General features: G+C 47.2%; 1 protein-coding gene across 1 annotated transcript in view; it reads right to left on the reverse strand.

Moving 5' to 3' along the window:
* The window catches only part of PRDM11 (PR/SET domain 11), a 48,562-nt gene that overhangs the window by 19,100 nt on the left and 7,248 nt on the right, over nt 1-22,214 (reverse strand). The window contains exon 4 of the mRNA XM_007455801.1: nt 4,605-4,672. Within this exon, the coding sequence (XP_007455863.1) occupies nt 4,605-4,672 (68 nt within the window). The remainder of the gene's footprint in view (nt 1-4,604; nt 4,673-22,214) is intronic.

Consider the following 22,214-nt stretch of genomic DNA (forward strand, 5'->3'; position numbering starts at 1 on the left):
GAAAGAGGTAGAGAGGACAGAAGTGGGGGAAGGAGGGAAGGACGGAAAGACTGGGAGAGGCAGAGAGGGACAGGAGAAAGAAGGAGGGTGCAGGGGACTCCGCCAGGAGTGGGTGGGGAACAGGCAGGGGGAGCCTGGGGAGGGGAATCGGGCGGTACTCACAGCTGGTCGAAGGGCTGTCGGTGCCATCCAGTTCCACCCTGGGGAAGCCGTGCCCGGACCGGGCTGTGAGCAGCGCTGACTCGATGGCCCGCTCGTGGGCAGTGAGCACTATGGCGGGGGCCCGGCCCCCGGCCCCTGGGCCCGACAGGGACTTCTGCATGAAGGCCAGCTTGTCCTTGGTCCTCCGTTTCATGTCATCCCATCTGTGCTTAATGTCCTTGACGGAGCGGGGGACCTGGCTGACGGAGGTGATTTTCCGAGCTATGCCTTCCCAAATCTTGTCCCTGTCGGCATGGGACAGCCGCATGGTCTCCCTCCCAAAGAGAACCGCTTCGTGGTGGGTCACCTCCGTGACCAGAATGTCCAGCTCCTCCTTGGAGAACTTGGGCTTCCTCTTACGCTCAGCCAGGGGCACCACGTTCCTTGGGTTGAATATCCCACAAAGCACAATTGGGTAAATGACCGTCAACGCGGCAGGCCTCCTCCTTCCTAATTGCCGGCCCCCAGCCGGGGAGCCAGGAGGCACCTGGGCGCCCTCGCCCGCTCACCACCACCACACCCTCTTCCTAGCGACAGGCCCCTTCCACTGCTCCTTGGAGGGCAGGAGGAGACGCGGCGTACTCGATGGGAGTGCTGGACGGAGCCGGACGCCTTCAGTTTCAGGCCCTGCCTCGCCTCTGACTAGCTGTGAGAGCCGTGGCCGCTCAGCAGCCTCTCCTGGTCCCACTCACTCCATCTGGAACCCGAGTAACAACTGCACCAACCTAGGGGCTTGTTACTAAGGAGGCAAAAGCACAGCGATGTAAAAGAGCTTTAAAGCCCTAAACGGGAATAAAGGATCCTTATTGGGGTTAGGGTGAGGCCATTGCCTCTACAAAGCGATCTTTACCTAGGGCCATAGAGCCCGGTGGCTTGGAGGAAGACTCTTAAACAGTGACACTATTTACAGTGGGCTTCCATGGGGTGTGGCCTCGCTGGTGACGCCCATGATTAGGGCGTGGCCACAGAAAGCCTGTTCTGTCCTGCGGCTCTTCCCCTTCCCAGTCTCCCCAGTCCCCACCTCTGGGTGTGTACAGGCTCCCCTCCCACTGGAGTGCTGGCTGGCAGCAGCTCCTTTGGGGGTGGGCTGCTGTGCTTTTTGGCAGCTCATGGGTAAAATGTGAGGACCCCATGAGCACCCATCGGGAGACAGCTTCCACTTTGATGGAGACCAGGAATAACCTCGGCTTCCATCTGCACAGAGCAGCCAGGGGCCCTGGGCATGGGCACAGCGCAGCCCTGACCCCTCTGGCCTGGCACCTACTCTGGCTCTGCAGCTCCATGTCTCCACAGTGTGGTTCTGTCCACTCTCTAACTCATGCCCAAGGTCCCAAAGCTGCATCCAAGAGAAGAACCTAGGATATGGAGGGAGCCTGACTCACTCCTCTGGCAGGTGCCAAAGCCACAGAAAGACACAAGGGCACAAAGAGCCTTCAGCCTTCACCTCCCCCCCAGAATATCACAGCCCAGGAGGCAGGAGAAGGAGTCTGAGGCTTTGTCACCTGGCCAAGACAGTGGCAGGGCCCGGGGCTGGCGCCTGGGCCTTGCACTCAGACAGACTTTGGAGGAGAGGCTGAGTCTCCTGTGCAAACCCCATTTCCCCCAGTACCACCTCCAAGACCTGCCAGGAAGAGTTCATTCAGGGCTTCCTAATCTCACCATGTGGGATCAGGAAATTCTTGGTTGGTGGGGGAGGGGGCATCCTGGACAATGCAGGGTCTTTATCAGCATCCTCGGCTTCTGCTCGACAGAAACCAGAAGCATCTACCCGCAGAGGTGTGACAACCAAAAATGTCTCGAGGTGCTGCCAAATGCCTCCCGGGGACAAAAGAGCCTGTGGTTGTTTTGGCCACTGATTTCATTAAGGCAGAGCGCCCGCACAGTGCTGCCATCGAGTCAACGCTCATCACGCGGGTGCCCATCCTCTTCCTGGCCTACCACTTCGGGTTTGAGGAAATTAACCAACTCCATTCGATCATCTGCAAGAGCCTAAGCTGTGACAGTGCTAGTGAAAGTGTCTGAAAATTAGGAGGAGCTGTACAAATGGAAGCCATATATGAAGGGGAAAGGAGGGTTCCCAGGATGAACTGGCCTTCCGCTCACTCCAACTACCACCAGAAGGCCATCTCCCTGGCAACAAACCATACACCCAAACCCAACCTACTCCTTGAATCTCTAATGAGATGAGGGCCCACCATCTGTGACAACCCTGGCGCCACCTTGGATCAGAATGGGTCTTGGAGCAGGAACAGGATAGATCCCAGGCCAGCAAGATGGCAGTAGCTGAACCCGTCTCACACAAGGCCCAGGAAGCCATGCTGTGCCTGGTCCCTTGTGTACAAGCAGAAAGAACACCGGCCTAGACGTTCAGAGATGTTCTGCCACTGACTGCATGATCTGTTCTGTTCTGCCACTGACTGCGTGATCTTGAGTAAGACCCTGCCCTGCTCTGGGCCTCAGTTTAGCACTGTAGCATGGAGATCAGAACAGAGCAGTGGTTCTCAACACCAGCGGCGCATCAGAATCACTCTGGAGAGCTTTAAAAATTACCAATGTCCTGGGCTCAGCCCCAGCCTGATTAAGTCAGAATCGCTGGGTGCTAGATGTCCACTCAGTTCGTACAGATGATGAATCCCCTTCTTTGCGGTTACAGTAAAGCCTTGTCCCGGCCAAAGCTTCAGTGCAGAAAGGCCTGACCCAGACTGCACTCAAACACACTCTCCTTTGCTTGCCTAGAGCCAGACCAGAGCTACAGCCCAGGGGTCTGGGCCATGCAGCCCATCTGACGACCTGCCGGACACCTGGTCCCCACTTCCCACTTCTGAGTCTTTGCTCATAATGTCCTCAAATGAAACCCCAGCCCCTTTGAAGGCCCAGCTCAAAGGCCCTCCCCACCCCTGCTTTCATCTGAGCCCTCCCAGCGCATTGTCCGTGCCTCCATCAAACAGCCTTATTAGAAAAAGCAGTTTCCACGGCGGAAGGTGTGAGTCCTGGGAGGGCCAGGGGGGCAGGGCTGGGCCCATCCATCTAGGGCGCCCAGTACAGGCTCTGACTCGCCACAGGTGCTCAGGAATGGGTGGTGAGTTGCATGTGCTAAGCTGACCTGCACCCGGCGGTCGGGGAGAAGAGGCCAGAGGTGCCCATCCACCTTCTTGGAGCCACTTTCAGGGCACGGCTGACCTGATGCTGTGAAAGGGGGCTGGGGAGTGGGTGCCTGTCCCCACAGCGCAAGGCTGGGGTCCGCCTGTCCCTTGGTGCCTCTGCTTCTGCACCTGTTAAATGACGATGAGGACAGTGGCCCCGACAAATAAGAGGGTGAATCCTTAAGTGCCCCGGACAGCGCAAGCTGCAGCCCACACATCAGCGGGCCTCAGGTGGGAGCCCATGTGGGCAGTGGGGCGCCGGGGAAGGGGACTGGAGAGCTCACCACGGCCTCCCCACCTCAAACCAATTTCTCCTCATTTGCTTGGCACGTCTCAGGGCTTAAATCCAGCAATCTCCCTCTTAGCGAGGCCCTAACTGCCCTCCCTCCAAGCACAATCTCTCCTTGACCTCCCAGCCCCCAGCCCCCAGCCCCACGGGGCACAGAACTGCACAAACACCGACAGTGGGCCTGATCCACGGCGCGGTTCTGCCCCTGAGTCCAGCCCTCCGAGGCCTCCCTTCCCTCCCAACCCAGCTCCTAACCCCCGTCACAGCTCCTGAATCCCAGAGAGAGGCCACCAAGGAGACGATGAGGCAAGCCCGACCTCCCACACTGCTGGCTGACCCCACCAAGGCAGGGCCCCCCAGCACACCACACAGGCCAGCAGCACAGAACCCAAGGGAGCGCCCTCGGTCCCCAGCTCAGCTCGGCCGCCTCTGGGTGACCCTGGACCAGTCCCCTGCTCTCTCTGGCTGGCCGTGAAGGATCCTTCTGGCGCAAACTTCTGTCCCAAGCAATGGACAAAACCAGTCTAGCAATCGAAAACTGAGCTAGAGACTGTGCCCTTTTCTCTGGGGGGCTTTTAAACAATGGCTGGGGGCTGCACTGGGATGATTCCTGCACCCCTCCAGCTGGAGTCTGCCTGTGAGAGGTGTCACAGTCCTGTGGCAGGGACACGCCCCCACCCCCCCATGGGAATGCTGTCAGGAGCCTGGGGCCTAGGGCCTCCAGAAACACTGACAAGTGTGTCCCAGTAAATGACTGGTCTGGCCACAGGCCTCCTCCAGAGCCCCCTGAGGGAAGCCTGTGGGAGCTGGAGGGTTGGTCCCCCAGAGCTAGACACGTCCCTGCAAAGAGCAGTCCCGGGGCCTTCAGGGACCTCTACCACTGGAGACCCTAAAGGCCCAACATGCTCCCTTGGCCTCCTTTCCAGAGTTCGGGCAAGGCTCCCGGGAAATCAGCAGACAGCAGGACTCACCTCATCCAGTTGGCTTTAGTCTCATCTGACCCATCAACGGACTTGTAGCGGTTGTTCTTGTCCACAATCTGGAAGACAGAAAGAGAGTCTAGAATGGGCATCCTCGAGGGGGCTCTCGTGTCTCTGGACTCCTCTCCAGACCAGGGCCCGAGGACACCACACAGAACCTTCCTGTGCTCTCCCACTGCAATGCCCCCCACTGCTGCAGGACTGACCCCTGAGCTGGGGCAGGAATCCCACCTCCCTCCTCTATCTTGATGGAATACCCAGCAACATGGCCAACAAGCGGCATTTCCAATAGCATCATGTTGCACCAACAGTTAAATTCAGCCCTTCCTCTCTCTCTATGGTTTCTGTGGGAGACAGAGGCTGGCGCTGGGTGACTAGGCATATGTGATTTCGGAGGGCTTCTCCTCTCCCCAGTCTCCAAATGTTCAGGAGCCTCAGGGTTTGCGATGGGCCCCTTCATCTTCTATAAAATTGTCTTTATTTCACCATCACTTTCGAATCACTGGATATGGAATTCTAGACAGATGAAGTTTATTTTCTTCCAACAAATAAAGACTGCCAAAAAGGCTGCCATAGGCGCTTAAGCAACCTACTGTTAGTCTAGTGTTGTTCTTTCATGGATAATCTGTCTATAGTAAATTTTAAGACTTCCCCTGTATTCTTGATTTTCTGCAGTTTCACTATGTGGTTTTGAAATGGAGATTTACTTTTTTAGAATTCTCCTCATTACTGGTCAAGCACATTACTTGATAAGGACTTATTTCAATTCTGGGAAATTCTGAGCTATTGTGCTTTTGAGTACAGCTTCTCAGTCATTTTCTCCAGTCTCTTCCAGCAGAATTTCTATTAAACATATATGGTAGGAGCCCAATCTATTCTCCATGTCTTACAACTACCCTTTCATAATTTTCCCTCTCTCTTTCTGGGTGATGCTCTCAGAAAATTTCTCAGAACTCTCTTCCAATTCACTCGTTCTCTCTTTGACTTTGTCTGGTCCAGAGTTTGTCTGTCTACTGAGGTTTTTCCTTTCTTTCTGGCCTTCCTTTTGATTTTATTTTTTCCTTCCATTTTAAATGACTACTTTTAATGCAATGAATATTTTTCATTCCCAGGATTTTCAATTAGTTCTTCTTCATACCGATTTTTTCTTATTCTGCCTCTTTTCTGTTTCATAATGTTGTGTTCCTTCTTCTTCTAACAGCTTTATTGAAGTATAATTAACATAATATACCATTTGATAAATTTTGACAAATGTATATATCACAATCAAGACAACAAGCATATCCATCACCCCTAATATCTTCTTCAGGGCCCCTGTAATCCCTCCCTCCTGCTTCTCTCCACATCTCCCTTTCCCAGTCCACAGGCAAATAGTAAGCTACTTTCTGTCACCATAAATTACTTTGCAGTTTTCAAGACTTTACACAAGTAGAATCAAATGGAAGGCATGTCTGCCTTCTTTCACTCCGCACAATTACTTTGAGATTTGCTCCTACTGACGTGTGTATCAGAGTTTATTTCTCTGTATTGGTGAGTAGTATTCCACTGTTTGGATGTGCCACTATTTTTTTTTTTTTTTAATCTCCTTATTGATGGACATTTGGGTTGTGTCTAGTTTTTGGCCATTACAAATAAAGCTGCTAAGAGACACCACTAATAAATCTTTGTATAGACACATATGCTTTACTTTCTCTTGGGCAAATAATTAGTAGTGGAATTGCTGGGACACATGGTAAGAATATGTCTAACTTTTAAGAAACTGCTAAACTGTTTTCCAAAGTGGTTGCACCATTTTACATGCCCACCAGTTGACTCACATCCTTGCCAATACTTGGTATGAACAGGCTTTTTCATTTTAGCCATTTTGATAGGTATGAAGCAGCATCTCATTGTGGTTTTAATGTGCATTTCTCTGATGACTAATGATATTGAATATCTTTTTGTGCACTCATTTGTCAGCTGCATTGTCTTCTCTGCTGAAGGGTCTATTCAAATCTTTTGCCCATTTTTTAAATAATGGGGTTTTTTCTTATTGTTGAGTTTTGGGAGTTTTAAAAAAATATATTTTGGATACAAGTCCTTTATCAGGCATATGTCTTACAAATATTTTCTCCTAGTCTATGGCTTGTTTATTCAGTCTTTTGGTGGTGTCTTTCTAAGAGCAGAGGCTTTAAATTCAAACAAACAAATAAAAACTCACTGTCTTTTCCTTCTTAATGGATGTTATCCTTACTTTATTTCTTTCAAGATCCTAAGGCTGTGAGTGTTAATTATCTGTTATCCCTTTCATCCACAGTAACAGAAACCCTGGATTATAACCAAATACCTGGCTACCTGTAATAACAGAATACATTTCTTGGCTTCTCCTCTGGCTAAGCTCTGGCCAATAGAATGTAGGTGGAAGTGTCATGTGTCATCTTCCTGAAAACTTCTTTAAAATACAGCTGATAGGGCTTCCCTGGCGGTGCAGTGGTTGAGAGTCTGCCTGCCAATGCAGGAGACACGGGTTCGAGCCCTGGTCTGGGAAGATCCCTCATGCCGTGGAGCGACTAGCCCCGTGAGCCACAATTACTGAGTCTGTGCGTCTGGAGACTGTGCTCCGCAACAAGAGAGGCCGCGATAGTGAGAGGCCCGCGCACCGCGATGAGGAGTGGCCCCCACTTGCCACAACTAGAGAAAGCCCTCGCACAGAAACGAAGAGCCAACACAGCCATAAATAAATAAATAAATAAATAAATAAATAAATAAATTTTTTAAAAGGCAAAATTCCGTAAAAAAAAAATACTGCTGATATATGCGCTTCTACTATCCTGCTGCCTGGAATGCAGACGTAATGGCTGGAGCTCTAGCTATCAACTTGGACTATGAGGCTATAATCCAAGCATTGAGACAGTGATTAGCTGGATCAAGCTTGGTTCCTGAGGACTTAATACAGGCTCAGAAGGTATTCATAGAAGAAAACTTAATTCCTGTTTTGCTCGAGCCACTGTTATTTTGAATCTCAGTGACTCACAGTCAAACCTACTCCTGATTCAGATCCTAGTTATTTTAAATTCATTTTCAGAATACGCTACCATTTTTATTTTAATTAGAGTGAATTCATTTGTCTTTGTTTTTGAAGGCTGTCTTTGTAACATTAATTTTCTTCATTAGTTCTGGAGGTTTGGTCCAGAGGCTCATCTTGAGTAGGAGTTTGTCTGCCTACCTCTTGCTTTTTCTCATTTGAAGCAGTCAACCTGGCTCCCCTCTCCACCTCACCTGGGGCACTTCTATTTCATAGTACCCTAAAGGAGCTAAATCTGATGGTCACCTCTGCTTGCCCTAGACTAGAGCCCTACGGGCCTTTGTTTTCAGTTTTGTGATCACTTCATGTTTCTCTCCTTCTCTCTCTCTTTTTTTTAAAATTTTTCTTCTCTTTTTTTTTGGCTGGGGCTCAAAGCGTGAACCCTCAGTCCACCTGAATTGCAAGCCCTCGTGCCCCCTCCACACACATCTTCTTTACCTATACTCTTTCTCTGGACATTCACATCCATTTCCACACTCTCAATCTGTTCATTACTCACAGATTTTCATCTCAAGCCCCAGGTGTGAATATCTGATTTCCCATGTGACACGACCCCTTGGATATCTCACTGGCTGCTCAAACTCACCTCAGGTCCCCACCCCCAAGACTGTTCCTCTCATTTTCCCCAACACAGTATTTGAAACCACCATCCACTCAGGTTTCAGAAAGAAAGTCATCCCTACCAAACCCCAGTGAATTGTACCCTTTAAATGAATGAACTATACAGTATGTGAATTATATCTCCATAAAGCTGCTAAAAAAAAAAAAAAAAAGGAAAGTCATCCTTCATGCCTCCCTCTTTTTTAAATTTTATTGAAGCACAGTTGATTTACAATGTTGTGCTAGTTTCTGCTGTACAGCAAAGTGATTCAGTTATGCATACATATATTCTTTTTCATATTCTTTTCCATTATGGTTTATCACAGGAGACTGAATATAGTTCCCTGTAACATACAGTAGGACCTTGTTGTTTATCCATCCTATATATAATAGTCTGCATCTGCTAATCCCAAACTCCCAATCCTTCCCTCCCCCACCTCCCCTCCCCCTTGGCAACCACAAGTCTGTTCTCTATAGCTGTGAGTCTGTTTTTGTTTTGTAGATATGTTCATTTGTGTCATTTTTTAGATTCCACATATAAGTGATATCATATGGTATTTGTCTTTCTCTTTCTGACTTACTTTGCTTAGTATCATAATCTCCATCCATTTTGCTACAAATAGCATTATTTCATTCTTTTTATGGCTGAGTAATGTCCCATTGTGTACATGTACCACATCTTCTCTCTCCATTCATCTGTCGATGGACATTTAGGCTGCTTCCGTGTCTTGGCTATTGCAAACAGTGCTGCTATGAACATAGGGGTCATGCCCCCCTCTCTTGATCCCCACATATCTAATCCCCCAGCAAGTCCTCCAAACCAAATTTCAAAACTGCTGCTGTCTCCACTGCTTCCTGCCATCATCAGCTGTCCTCCAGACAACTACAAGAGGTCCCTACTAACCTCCCTGATGCCATTCTTAACTCTCCACTGATTCTCCTCAAAGCAGCCAGAGGAATCTATTAATGTAAATTAAATCATGTCACCCACCAGCTCAAGAAGGCATACACTGTACTTATAATAAAATTCATACTCAGGTTCACTGCCTTGAAGGCTTGTACGACCTGGTCCCTGCCTACCTCCCAACTTCTCTCAGGCCCCTCTCTCCCCCTTCACTTTTCGGCAGCCACAACGCTGTAAGGGTGAGACTTCACGCTGCCTGCCACCTCTTTTCCCCACTCTTAAAAAAAATGATATTCATGAAATATTTCAAGCATTCAGAAATTATAAAGAGTAATGTAACTGACCACCTTGTACTCATCAGCGAGAGCCAACAAAAATGATCACCGGCCATTTCTGTCCCGGACCCCTGTCTCCTCTTGCTTCAGGAAAATACATAGATGTTGTTGAAGACCATCTCTGCCTCCAATTCATTCTCTTTCCCACCCTCCCTCCGACCTGAAGCTGGAAGGGAACCTTCTCAATTTTATTATACAAGGATTTCTTCTAAAAACAATGTGCAGAACCATTTTGCATGTTTGTACAGTTTACAGAAATGGCACCCAAGTGAAGGTATTATCACTTTGGCAACGTTTTCTAAGTTGTGCACGGCTGGTCCCTTCTTATCTTTAGGGTCTCGGCTTCTGTCACTTCCTCAGAAGAAGGTTTTCTTGACCTGAGCCTCAGGTAGGTTCTCCCCTTCCACACCCTGACCTCCACATGCCTCTCCCAGTATTATCTCTATAACACTGTCCTGTTGCTTCCTTTTAGAGACCCAACTGCAGGGTTTGTCTACTTGCCAATGTGGTAATCGACTGCCTTCTCTTTAGACCATAAGCTGGTGACGGCCAAGTGCATGGCTATCTGCTCATGACGGTGGCCTGGCCCCGGTTCCTAACACGGGGCACGGCACACGGTAGAACACTGGTTGAATGAATGAAGGATTGGATGAAGAGCCAAATTATATACTGTTAATACTTGAGTAAAAAGGAAATGAGTGGCGTGCTGGGGCTGGCTCGTACTGGCTAACGAGAGCTGACTGCGAAATTTTCCAGAATCTCATGAACCAGTTGTGAAACACAGCCATCATTAAACATTAAATTATATAAACTTACAATTCAACACATTCTATTTTTACAAAGGTAATATATACCCAAAGTTTCCTAATTATTTTACTATATTTTACGATATCAATGTTCTCGAGGGTATTGGCATCTACGGTATCCGCATGGTAGAAATACTATAGAATAACTGTCATGATATATCTCTTCCCAGCTACTCACTTCATGCCTTCATGTTGGCAGCTTGAAACCAGCCATGCTGGGAGCCTTGACATCAAGAAAACTGGCACATGTATCCTGCAGTACAACCATCAGCAAGCAGTAGGTTGCTAAATATTTGCCAGCACATCACTCCGTATGTTTGCATGTGCATAGACAGTCTGGGAGATGCATTTCAAACTCTCACCTCTGGTTACCTCTAGAGGGGAGGGCAGAGGGAAGGAGGATGAAGCTTTTGCTCTGTTTGTCTAGCTACAAGACTATACCGTCTCCGTGGCTTAAAGCTCTCAGACGAAAAAGAGAAAACATGCCTCCCCTGGCAATCTCCCCAGATGACACCCCAGTCTACAGGGACCTTCCCCTGGAATCTCATGGAACCCTGTACTTTATCATAATGCTAATCACCCTTCATTATCATTTTCTGATTGCTCCTTTCTCTCTGCGGGGGGGGGGGGGGGGGGGGGGGGGGAAGAAAGCATGTGGAGCCCCCCCCAGCCAGTAGCAAGAGCACCTAGCGGGTAGTGAGAGTCATGGAGCCCGAGGAATCGGCTAGAGTCTCAGCGTCACCACTGACAAGCTGGGTGGTCTTGGGCAAGTGACTTCCCTGGTCAGGCTTCAGTTTCCTCCCCTGTAAAAAGGGGTAAAAACCAACCTTGCAGCACTGCCATAATGACTGATCTGGAGGCACTCCATAAGAGGTCGCTATTAGCACTGTGACCGTAATGGTGATTATTAAAGGGACCAAATGTTCGTTATGATTAATTCTGGGTGGTAGGGGTCAACAGTAGCTGTAATCAGACTTTTGGCAGCTTCAGCTGGGCCGAGAGGCCTGAGTGGGAGCCGTGAGGGACACAGGAGCTGCCTAAGGTCTCTGTTGCTGGCTTCAGATCCCCCTAAGGTCTCCAGGTTTGCTGAGGGATGTTTCTTGGCTTATCTGCCCTGTCAGTCAGGATTTTCTCCAATCGAGCATTCATTCATTCAGCAAATATCACCAAGGGAGCAGCTACAGTGACAGGCTCTGGGGATAAAATGGTGATCTGGGAAGACAATGTCTTTGCTCTCACAAAACTCACAGTCCAGAGGATGCAGAAGAGAGGCCACTGTGCTGTCCCGTGGTCAGCAGTGTGGTGGGGAATTCTGTGGAACACGGGAGCGCAGAGCTGGAGCCCTGTACCTGGTGGTCAGTGGAGGACTTTCTCGGAGGGTGTGGGATCTAAGCTGCAGTCTTGGAGAAGAGGGCGAGGGGGTTCTAGGGCGTGCAGGGTCACAGAGGGTATTTAGAGCACATCACATGTTACTGATGAGCCCTGCCATCTGAGTAGACAGCGGGCTGTGGGCCCCAAGTCCTGCGACTGAGATGGTCCACGAAGGCCCGGTCAGGGCCAGATGCTCGGGACCAAGCCCAAGAACACTGGTTTCCCAGCATCCTCCTTTGCCTCATCCTTCAAGGTCGATTCCTTGGCCCTTCTGAACCCAGCACTTCCTGGACCAGCCCAGACTCTGAACGTTGTGATGTGAGAAGGACTTTGATAACCTGGGCCTGACCAGAGAAGGACGACCTGCAAGGTAAGAGGGTCCCTTACACTGGAGAAGAAGAGGCTAGAGAAAGCAGATCCATCATCAAATGTGGGAAGGACCACAATGTGGGGGAGGGCAGGCAAAACCAGGACCACTTAGAGGACACAGGCCTGAACTCGGCGCGAGGAATATGCATGCAGAACGGTCCTAAGATACATGGTCTAACATGCAGAACCGTCCTGCAATGGAACAAGCAGCCTTGTGAGGTGGTGAGTTTCTTGTTACTGGGAGTATTTAAGCAGTAGCAGGATGACTCGCTATCAGGGAGGCGGAAGAAAGAATTTCCCCACTGAGTGGAAGTCTGTCCTAAATGACGTATAAAATTCTAAGAATTTTATGATGCTATGTGGACAGATCCTCAGAAAATAATATAAAAAAACATAAGGTTTGGCTCCCTGGGTCAAGCATGGGTCCATGTGGACTAGAACACTATTTCTGACCATGGTAATAATTAACAAAGACATCAATAATAAAACATCACCTGCTGCCGTTGATGGAGCAATTTTACTGTGCCAGGTACTCTGATCTCATGAATTCTCACAACTCTATGAAGGTAGCTACAACTATTATCCCCATTTTACAGACTAGGAAACTGAGGTTCAGACCCAGTAGGCAACTTGCCTGAGGCCACAAAGGAAATGTGTGGGGCAGCTATAGACTTTAGACTCTGCAGGTACAGCCCTTGCTCTTAAGCGCTCTGCAGAGTGATGGATGTCACCCCAGGTTCCCCTGAATGACCTCATCAGAATCAACCAGGATCGTGTCCTGGGGCCCTCTCCGGTGGACCTCCTGCTTTGCTGCTGGTTTGAGCAAATCATTATCTTTCGCATACTGATGCGAAGATTGGCATTTTAACAGGGAGGAACATTCTGCTTTGCGGCAGAACGTCTGCCACAATCGAGGATTCACTGTCGGACTCCTCTAAATGGTGCCATAGCCAGCTGCTGGCAAGATTGGATTTTTTTTTTTTTTTTTTTCCTTGCGTTATGCGGGCCTCTCACTGTTGTGGCCTCTCCCATTTGCGGAGCACAGGCTCCAGACGCGCAGGCTCAGCGGCCATGGCTCACGGGCCCAGCCGCTCCGCGGCACGTGGGATCTTCCCGAAACGGGGCACGAACCCGCGTCTCCTGCATCGGCAGGCGGACTCTCAAGCACTGCGCCACCAGGGAAGCCCAAGATTGGATTTTTAAAAACCTGATTTGCCTGCAACTTTCCAGGAATCCAATGAATCCATAAAACGTTCTGATTTTCAGCTCTGCACCTCCTCTTAGAGCAAAGCGGTTACAAAAACGATTTGTGAAGCCACTGACAGTTGACAAAGCTCTTTCACATGTCTCAGATGCTCCTCCCAGAAGCCCAGGAGGCAGGCGGCATCACCTCAGTCCCCAGCCACTTCCCAGGCTGGCTAACTGAAACGGAGAGAGATAAAGTGGCCACGGCCTGAACTCGAACTTGAACTCTGGCCCCTGCTATGCCCAGAAACACGGAATGAAGAACACTTAAATTGAAAGGGGGCCTCTGAGATTATTCAGGGCCTGGGTTCCTAACTTGCTGTCTATGGATGGACTTCGGCCAGGAGAATGGGGGGGCAGCCCCTTAAAATGTGCACAGCATTTTATGAATATATATGAGTATAACCCCTAGGTATATGAGTATAACCCCCTAGGTATATGAGTGTAGAGTATAACCCCCTAGGTATATGAGTATATGAATATAACCCCCTAGGTATATGAGGAGTATAACCCCCTAGGTATATGAGGAGTATAACCCCCTAGGTATATGAGTACAACCCCCTAGGTATATGAGTATATGAGTATAACCCCCTAGGTATATGAGTATATGAGTATAACCCCCTAGGCATATGAGTATACGAGTATAACCCCTTAGGTATATGAGTATAACCCCCTAGGTATATGAGTATATGAGCATATGAGTATAACCCCCTAGGTGACTCAGGAAGGCTCAAGAACCATGATCTAACCCATCCCCACACCTCCCGCACCACCATTTAACCGATAATGGAATTAGTAGTCAGCGCTGTGTATCTGCGGGTTCCACACCCACAGATTCAACCAACCAAGGATCAAAACCATTTTTAAAACTTTTTTCCAGAAGTTTCAAAAAGCAAAATTTAAATTTGCCACACGCCATAAACTATTTACATAGCATTTACAACAATTTACACAGCATTTACATTGTATTAGGTATTATAAGTATTCTAGAGATGATTTAAAATACACAGGAGGATATGTGTAGGTCATATGCAAACACTGCACCATTTTATAGAAGGGACTTGAGCATCCATGGATTTGGGTGTCCATGGAGGTCCCTGGAACCAATCCCCGCCGATTCTGAGGAACAACTGTACGTACTTCCTTTCATTATTCTATTTATCAAATTTCAAAAAGGCCCTGGAGACGCGGTAAATGAGGCATGTTTACATACAATCCCAAATTCCACATCCAGGTTTTACAACTGTAATTTCACTCATCACCCCCAGCCGGTCCTGAAACCCATGTGAAGCTAACTGGAGATAATACAGCTGCAACGTGCTCATCACCTACTACACACCAGGCATGCAACAAGCATGAATAATAGCAACTCATGGGGTATGTTCCATTAGATTGTGCATCCCCATTTGATGGATAAGAAAACTAGAGCTCAGAGAAAACGGTGACTAGTCCCAAAACACGCTTCTTTCAAGTGGGAGGAATGTGAGTCAGAGCCCTCATATACTGTTGGTGGGAATGTAAAACGGTCCAGTCACTCCGGAAACAGTCTGGCAGCCCCTCAAACAATTAAACATAGAGTTACCATATGACCCAACAGTTCCATTCTGAAGCACAGACACAAGAGATGGGAAAACATACGTCTACACAGAAACTTGTACACAGTGTTTACAGTAGCATTATTCATAATAGCCAAAAGGTGGAGACAACCGAACTGTCCACGCAAGAATGCACAGATAAACAAGATGTGGTATATCCACACAGTAGAATATTATTCGGCCATAAAAAGGAACGATACCTGTCACAGCGCGGACGCACCTTGAAAACGTTAAGCCACGTGAAAGAAGCTGGTCACAGAAGACCACATAGTATATGATTGATTTCGTTCACATGAAAAGTCCAGAATAGGGAAATCGATAGAGACAAAGAGTAGAGTAGTGGATGCCTAGGGCTGGAAGGGAAAGAAGGGAAGAGGCGGGTAACAGCTAAAGGATGGAGTTACTTCTTGAGGTGATGAAAATGTACTAAAACTGACTGTGGTGATGGCTGCACATACCTGGTAATATACTAAAGACCATTGAATTACACACTTTAAATGGGTGAATTGTATGGTACATGACTTCCATCTCAATAAAGCAGTTTAAAATATTTGCCAAATCTTCATCATCAGCAATCAGAGAAGGAAAAGGAAACAACCTTATGTCACTGGCTTGAAAAGCCTTCCCCAGAGAAAAGGGTGTGTCGGTGGCAGTGGGAAGACCGACAGATGTCACGTGGGCATCTAGACAGTCACATTCGGTGTTGGAGATTAGGAGCTCAAGCTTCGGTTCGAAGACCTGGTTCCACACTGCATGGCCTCAGACAAGTAACCTGGCCCTTTAAGCCCCCGTTTCCCAATCTGTAAAAGGGGGATGATAATACCTATCCCATAGAACGGCTGTGAGGATACAAGAATGAAGACACACAAATCCTTTAGTGCCCAACAAACAACAGCAATTGTTGTTGCTATGATCATGATGCTTTTTGCCCACCAACCCTAACTAGCATTTGCTGAGGACCCACTGGGGTTTAAGTGGTGCTGAATTTGGCTCTGGGGGTGTAAATCAGACAAGACTTCTCCTGGAGGAATTTTCAAACACCAGGAAACCCCCAAACCCCTATTATTAAAGCCAGAAAGTTCACTAGAGATGAGTGTTTCTCAAAGTCGGGTCTTTGGATATGTTCTCAAGATCCAAAAGTTCTAAGAATGTTTAATTCAATGTTTTCATTAAAAAAAAAAAAAATCAATACATGGGAATCCCCATGAGATTTCTGCCCCACAAGAGTATTGTGCTTGTGGAAACTCCCTGGTGGTCCAGTGGTTAAAACTCCACGCTTCCACTGCAGGGGGCCTGGGTTAGATCCCTGATCTGGGAACGAAGATCCCACAAGCCCTGTAGCGCAGCCAAAAAAAAAATGAAAAAAGAGCATTGTGCTTGTGACTGAGTTGGCACCCGTGGTAGACTGAATTCTTGGCGCAGCTCTCGCCCCTCCCTATCACCCTGGCCGTGTGACTCCGCACTAGACTCTGTCTTACAGGTGGCCCTTACTTCTCCACTCCTGGACCTTGGGTTCAGCCACGTGACTTATTTGGCCAATGGGGTGTTAACACGCATGATGCAGACACGGGCTTGAAACGTGCTTGTGAGGGTGGGCTTGCCTCCGGGATGAGAAGAGCTTCCCCAGGGAGCCTCTGCCTCTTCAGTCTGGGCCCAGAACAGACACACTTGGAGCAGACTTGGCCCTCGGTGAGCAGCCAAGCCCAACTAAATCAGCCCAACCGCAGGGAACCAGTGGACACACCAGAATCAATGAGGATCTGCAATCAACCAGCAGGTACCCAAGCAAGGCTAAATGATTGTTGTTCTATACGCCAGAGGTCAGCAAACCAGGGCCTGCAGGCTTAATCCAGCAGCCCCCAGTTGTTTTGTACAGCCCACCAGCTAAGACTGGTTTGTACATTTCTAAATGGTTGAAAATAAATCAAAAGACTATTTCATCATGTGAAAATTACGCGGAATTCAAATTTCAGTCTCCGTAAACAAAGTCTTACTAGAACACACACACCTCCGGCTGCTCTCACACTGCAATGGCAGGATTGAGCAGTGTGACAGACACCGTATGGGCCACAAAGCCTAAAATACTTACTATCTGGCCCCTTAACACAAAAAGTTTACAGAGCTCCATTCTATTCCACTGCTTGTCACATCGTAACAGCTGACTGTACAACACCAATTATGACTACTTGCCATGAGCCAATGAAAAAAGAACAGACACGAAGTTTAATATGTAAATGATGCATTCTGGCAAAGACTAAGAAACATCGTGGCAGTTGCATTAATGAAAGATCTCCCAGTGTTTTAAATAGAGACAAACAAAGAAAAGTGTCACGTGGCACACAAAAGCACAGGCATGCCAAATGCGGAAGAAGCTGTGTCTAAGTAGTATTCACCCTATATAAACAGCACGCTAGTTTCAGTAAAACATTCTCCAACACAGGACATTGATTTTGTTCATTTGAATTATGTTGGTTTGTATAGTTCTGTTCGTTTTACATTTTTAAGTCTGTCTCAGTTTTATAGTTGTTTCAAAGCTATAAGAAATGTGTTTATCTAGTTTTTTATGTTTAAACCTTTTAAAGTAACTTTAGAATAAAATTAATGTAACACTGGGACCCCATAAAGAATAAAAGTCAGACACCTGACCAGAGTGCACACGAAAAGATGCTCGACATCACCAGTCATCAGGGAAATGCAATTAAAACCACAACGAGACACCAGTTCACACCTGTCCGAATGGCTTTCACCAAAACGACAAGAAATAACAAGTGTTGACGAGGATGTGGAGAAAAGGGAACCCTTGAGCACTGTTTTGGGAATGTAAATCGGTGCAGCCAGTATGGAAACCGGTATGGAGGCTCCTTAAAAAATTAAAAATAGAACTGCCATATGATCCACTAATACCACTTCTGGGTATTTAACTGATGGAAACTTAACACAAAAAGATATCTACACCCCCATGTTCACTGCAGCATTATTTATAACAGCCAAGAAATGGAAACAAACTAAGTGCCCATCAACGGATGAATGGATAAAGAATATGTGGATAGATATACAAGGGAATATTTTTCAGCCATAAAAAGGAAGGAAATCCTGCCATGTGCAATGGCACGGATGGGCCTTGAAGGCATTGTGCTAAGACAAATAAGTGAGATCAAGACAAATGCCGTATGATCGCACTTATATGTGGAATCTAAAACAACAAGCAAACGAACAAACCCTGAACTCACAGATACAGAAAACGGATGATGGCCAGAGGCGGGAGGAGGGGTGTTGTCAAAATGCAGGAAAGGTGGTCAAAATAAATTACCCCTGGGTATGTAATGTACAGCACGGTAACTATAGTAAAATATATACATATATTTTAAAAAGTGGCCTCAATATAACAAAAGTGAGAAACACAACGGCAGTGGAAGTGCTGAGGAGACAAGGAATGTTGAAGGTCAAGGTAGAAGCTGGCTTATAGTGAAAATTCAAAAGAGTTCAGAATAGTTTTTCATGCTTTATTTTTGTTCCATATAATAGAGTTTGAGAATTAAAGACTCAGTTCCACCCAAAACTAGTTCACTAGCATATTATATTGGGGGTTGGGGGGGTGGATATCTTTGGTTTGGTTCATGATTCAGTAACCAAACTACCAGCATTTATAAGAGTTATACAAGCCAAGCCATTTAATGCTTCTGATATTAAGAGGAATCTTAGGGTTGAGGTACATATTTTTATTCCTGGAAAAGCTGATACTGAATCAATAGTGTTTTAAGATCCATAACATCTTAGAACATGAGAAAAGCAACTTTTTTCTAGCATCATCTTCCACTTTTCCTTCTAAGCACATCCTGTACCTCTGCTATACCCCATTACCATTCCGCACCTCAACTTACGCATGTGTCCCTGGGCCTCTGTACATGCTATGCCCACTGCTCGTGATTCCGTGTTCCCTCACTTCCTGACTCTGTTGGCCACTCACTTCAACACATCCCTCAAAACCTAGTTCAGGCTTAGAAGCAAGGACACCCCAGGAGCAATGCACACACCTAGTGCCCAGAGATTTGAATTCTAAATACCATTTCTCACTAAAACAAATTAGAGCTCCTAAGAGAGATGGCTAGAACATCTTCTTTGGGACTTCCCTGGCAGTCCAGTGGTTAAGACTCTGAGCTTCCACTGCAGGAGGCACGGGTTCCATCTCTGGTCAGGGAACTAAAGATCCTGCGTGCCACGTGGCAGGGCAAAAAAAACAAAACAAAAGAATTTCTTTGCACAGAAAGTAAGGAAGTACTGAAAGAAGGACAAGAAGCCAGTCTGAACGGGATCCTGTTGGCCAAATCTAGGGCAATTTAAAGCTCAAAATGAATAATGACGGGAATGGACTAGAACACAATGAAGAAACAAAAGAATCCTTGAGTCCATACTGATACTAAAAATAACTTTAAGGAATGGGGTGGGGGAGAAAGTTGAGCACTTTTTTTTTTCTAACAGAAGAATGTCAAGTCATAAGTGTAGAAGGAATGGTTAAAAATCATTCTGAACCATGAAAAATAATTGATACAGGCAAGAATCATCAATAGTTGCTAAAAGCACTGGGTTAAAGAGAAGACAAACGGACATCACGTGTTCCTGCTATCTGCAGTGCGAAAGACAAAACATCCTCTGTGCCAAAAAATCTATAATCTGAATCGATCATGAGGAAACAATCAGACAAATCTAAACTGTGGAACGTTCTACAAACAACTGTCCTGAACTCTTCCAAAGCAGCGATATCATGAAAGAGAAAACGCAATGCAGGGAAACTGTTCTAGAATAAAGGAGACTAATGAGACATGACAAGTAAATGCAATGTGTGATGCTTGAGTGGGTCCTGAATGGAGGGAAAACTACCAAGGCCGTTACGCAAGGCAATTGGGGAAATCTGAATATGGATTGTAGTTGAGACAGTTACTGTATCCATGGTTAAATTTCCTGAATATAATAATTATATTGCGATTATACAGGACAGGGGTCAGCAAACTACTGCCGGCAGGTCAAATCCAGCTCCTCATCTATTTTTATACAGCCTGTGAGCTAAGTGTGGTTTTGCTTGTTGTTTTTTTAATAATTGAAAAATTTTTTTCGTATAATTTCATTTGTTTGATTTTCAAAACTTGTGAAACTCAAATTTCATTTGAACTTATATGAAATTCACATGTCAGTGCTTACAAATAAAGTTTTATTGGAACCGAGCAACGCTCATTCATTCATGTGCTGTCTACGGCTGCTTTCATGGTACAAAGGCAGAGCTGGGTAGCGGTGACAGACACTGCATAGCCCACGAAGCCTGATGTCTAGAACTACGTCTCAAACAGTTCAGAAAAACCAAACGAAAAAGAATGTGTGTGTGCGCGCGCGTGCGTGCACGTGCCTATAGGTAGATATATGGAGAGAGACTGAAGCAATTATTATAAAATGTTAGCAGCGGGCGAATCTAGATGCAGGGTGTGTGGCTGTTGATCATACTATTCTCATACTTCTGTAGAGTTTGAAATTTTCAGAATAAAGAGTTAACAGAAATTAACAAATGAGCATGAAACCCACTTGCTCAGACTCTCACACACACACAGAAGCCCAACCTGTTTCAAATGGGCCTTCTTTCCTTCCTGGACCAGCCCCTTGCTCTTCCCTTCTCTGAGCCCCACCCCACCCCCTGCTCCCGCTGACATCTTGCACTGTTGCAACTGTCTGCTCACACCTCATCTATCCCAGCTACTCGGGATTTCTCAGACTCTGTTCTGGAGGGCGTCATGAGATTTTGCACATCCAATTTCAAGTTTTAAAATAAATCTCCATTTTTACGATGGAAGCTGAAATGGAAAACACTGAAACCCCATTTCACGTCTGCTTCTCCCCAGAACAGTAGGAGTCTGGCAGGCAGAGAGGCTGGCTGACTGTGGGGGAAAAAATCCCACCACACAGTGTCCTCTTTATAAGGAGGCCTGGGAAATCTCCCATCCAGTCTCTACCCAGAAAAGGAGACGTCCTCGGGAGCTACCTGGGACTTCTCGAGTTATGGCCAGAAAGCACTGGTAGCTAAGCAGGCTTGCCTTTCCCCAGTGGCTGCCGGATTTGGACCTTCTATAGCTAAAAGTGCACACACAGGTCATTATGGTATGCATTTTTAGCCTCATTCCTGGCTCCATTTAGGGTCTCCACCCTTGTTTTTCTTTCTTCTCTCTCTCTCAGTTTTAATATGCTATCATGTTATATTTGATATATGCTGCTAGGCTGCCCTAAATCCCTTCTGGAACCAGACTGGGTCTCAGTGAAAAACTGAAACAGAAACCCTGTGCTGGCCTCCTCTTTCTCTGCCTCTTTACCAAACCATATGGCTGCCTGGCGCTCCCCAAGCATCTCGTGCCTGCAGCATCGTCTCTGGCCTGCAGTGCCTGAGGGCAGCCTGGCAACCTTGGCAATGACTTATGGAGTCTATGATTTCCAGTGAGATGAGTAAGCAGAGGAAGGGGAATTTCTTTTCTAAACAGTCAGAAGTGACAGCAAAACTCCCTCCAAGGAGGCCAGGCCATGAAGGAGAGATGCAAAGTGGAAATGGCCATTTGGTTCATCTAAACCCGGGCCCTGTCCCTGCAGCACACTGTACGCAGTGGGACTAGCTTTCCTCCAGGTTGAGGGGAGATGGAGAGGGACTTTGTACTGGGCAGAAAGGATGAGTGGAACAGAGTCGACCAAGGCCAGGATGTAGGCATAGGCCCGACAAGTAAGGGAGGTGGAGAGGACCAGGAGGCCGAATGAGAAGGTGGGTTCTGGAGGCACACTGCCCAGGTTTGAACCCCAGCTCAGCTACTCACTAGCCGTTTAGCTTTGTGCAGAATGACTCATCCTCTCCAGGCCTCAGTTTTCTCAGCTGTGCAATGGATAGAACAATACCTGCTTCACAGGGGCATCGCTAGGATCAAATGAGATCATCCTGTGAAGTGCTGAGTACAGACCCAGACACGTAGTAGGCACTCAATAAGCATTAACGGCTATGCTTATCCTTATAGCACCACCATCGTTTCTGCTGGAGGAGACTCTACATACTGAGTTATGGAAGGAAATGTGTTGTGTTGGCTGGAGGCCAGAGCTTTGGAAGGCAGGCAGAAGGTCAAGAACAGACAAGTATAGCTTTGGGACAGGATTTGACAGATGAATGCAGTTTATTTAGGATGTGGAGTTTCCGGATCCTGGTCCAAAGTCAGGGCCGTGGTTCAGCCCACCTTTCCCCCTCTCGCACCATTCAGCCAACCCATCGTCTGAGCAGGCAGAGCTGTTCCTCATTCCT

The sequence above is a fragment of the Lipotes vexillifer genome, unplaced genomic scaffold, assembly GCF_000442215.2.
Source record: "Lipotes vexillifer unplaced genomic scaffold, Lipotes_vexillifer_v1.1 scaffold977, whole genome shotgun sequence".
Taxonomy (NCBI): Eukaryota; Metazoa; Chordata; class Mammalia; order Artiodactyla; family Lipotidae; genus Lipotes; species Lipotes vexillifer.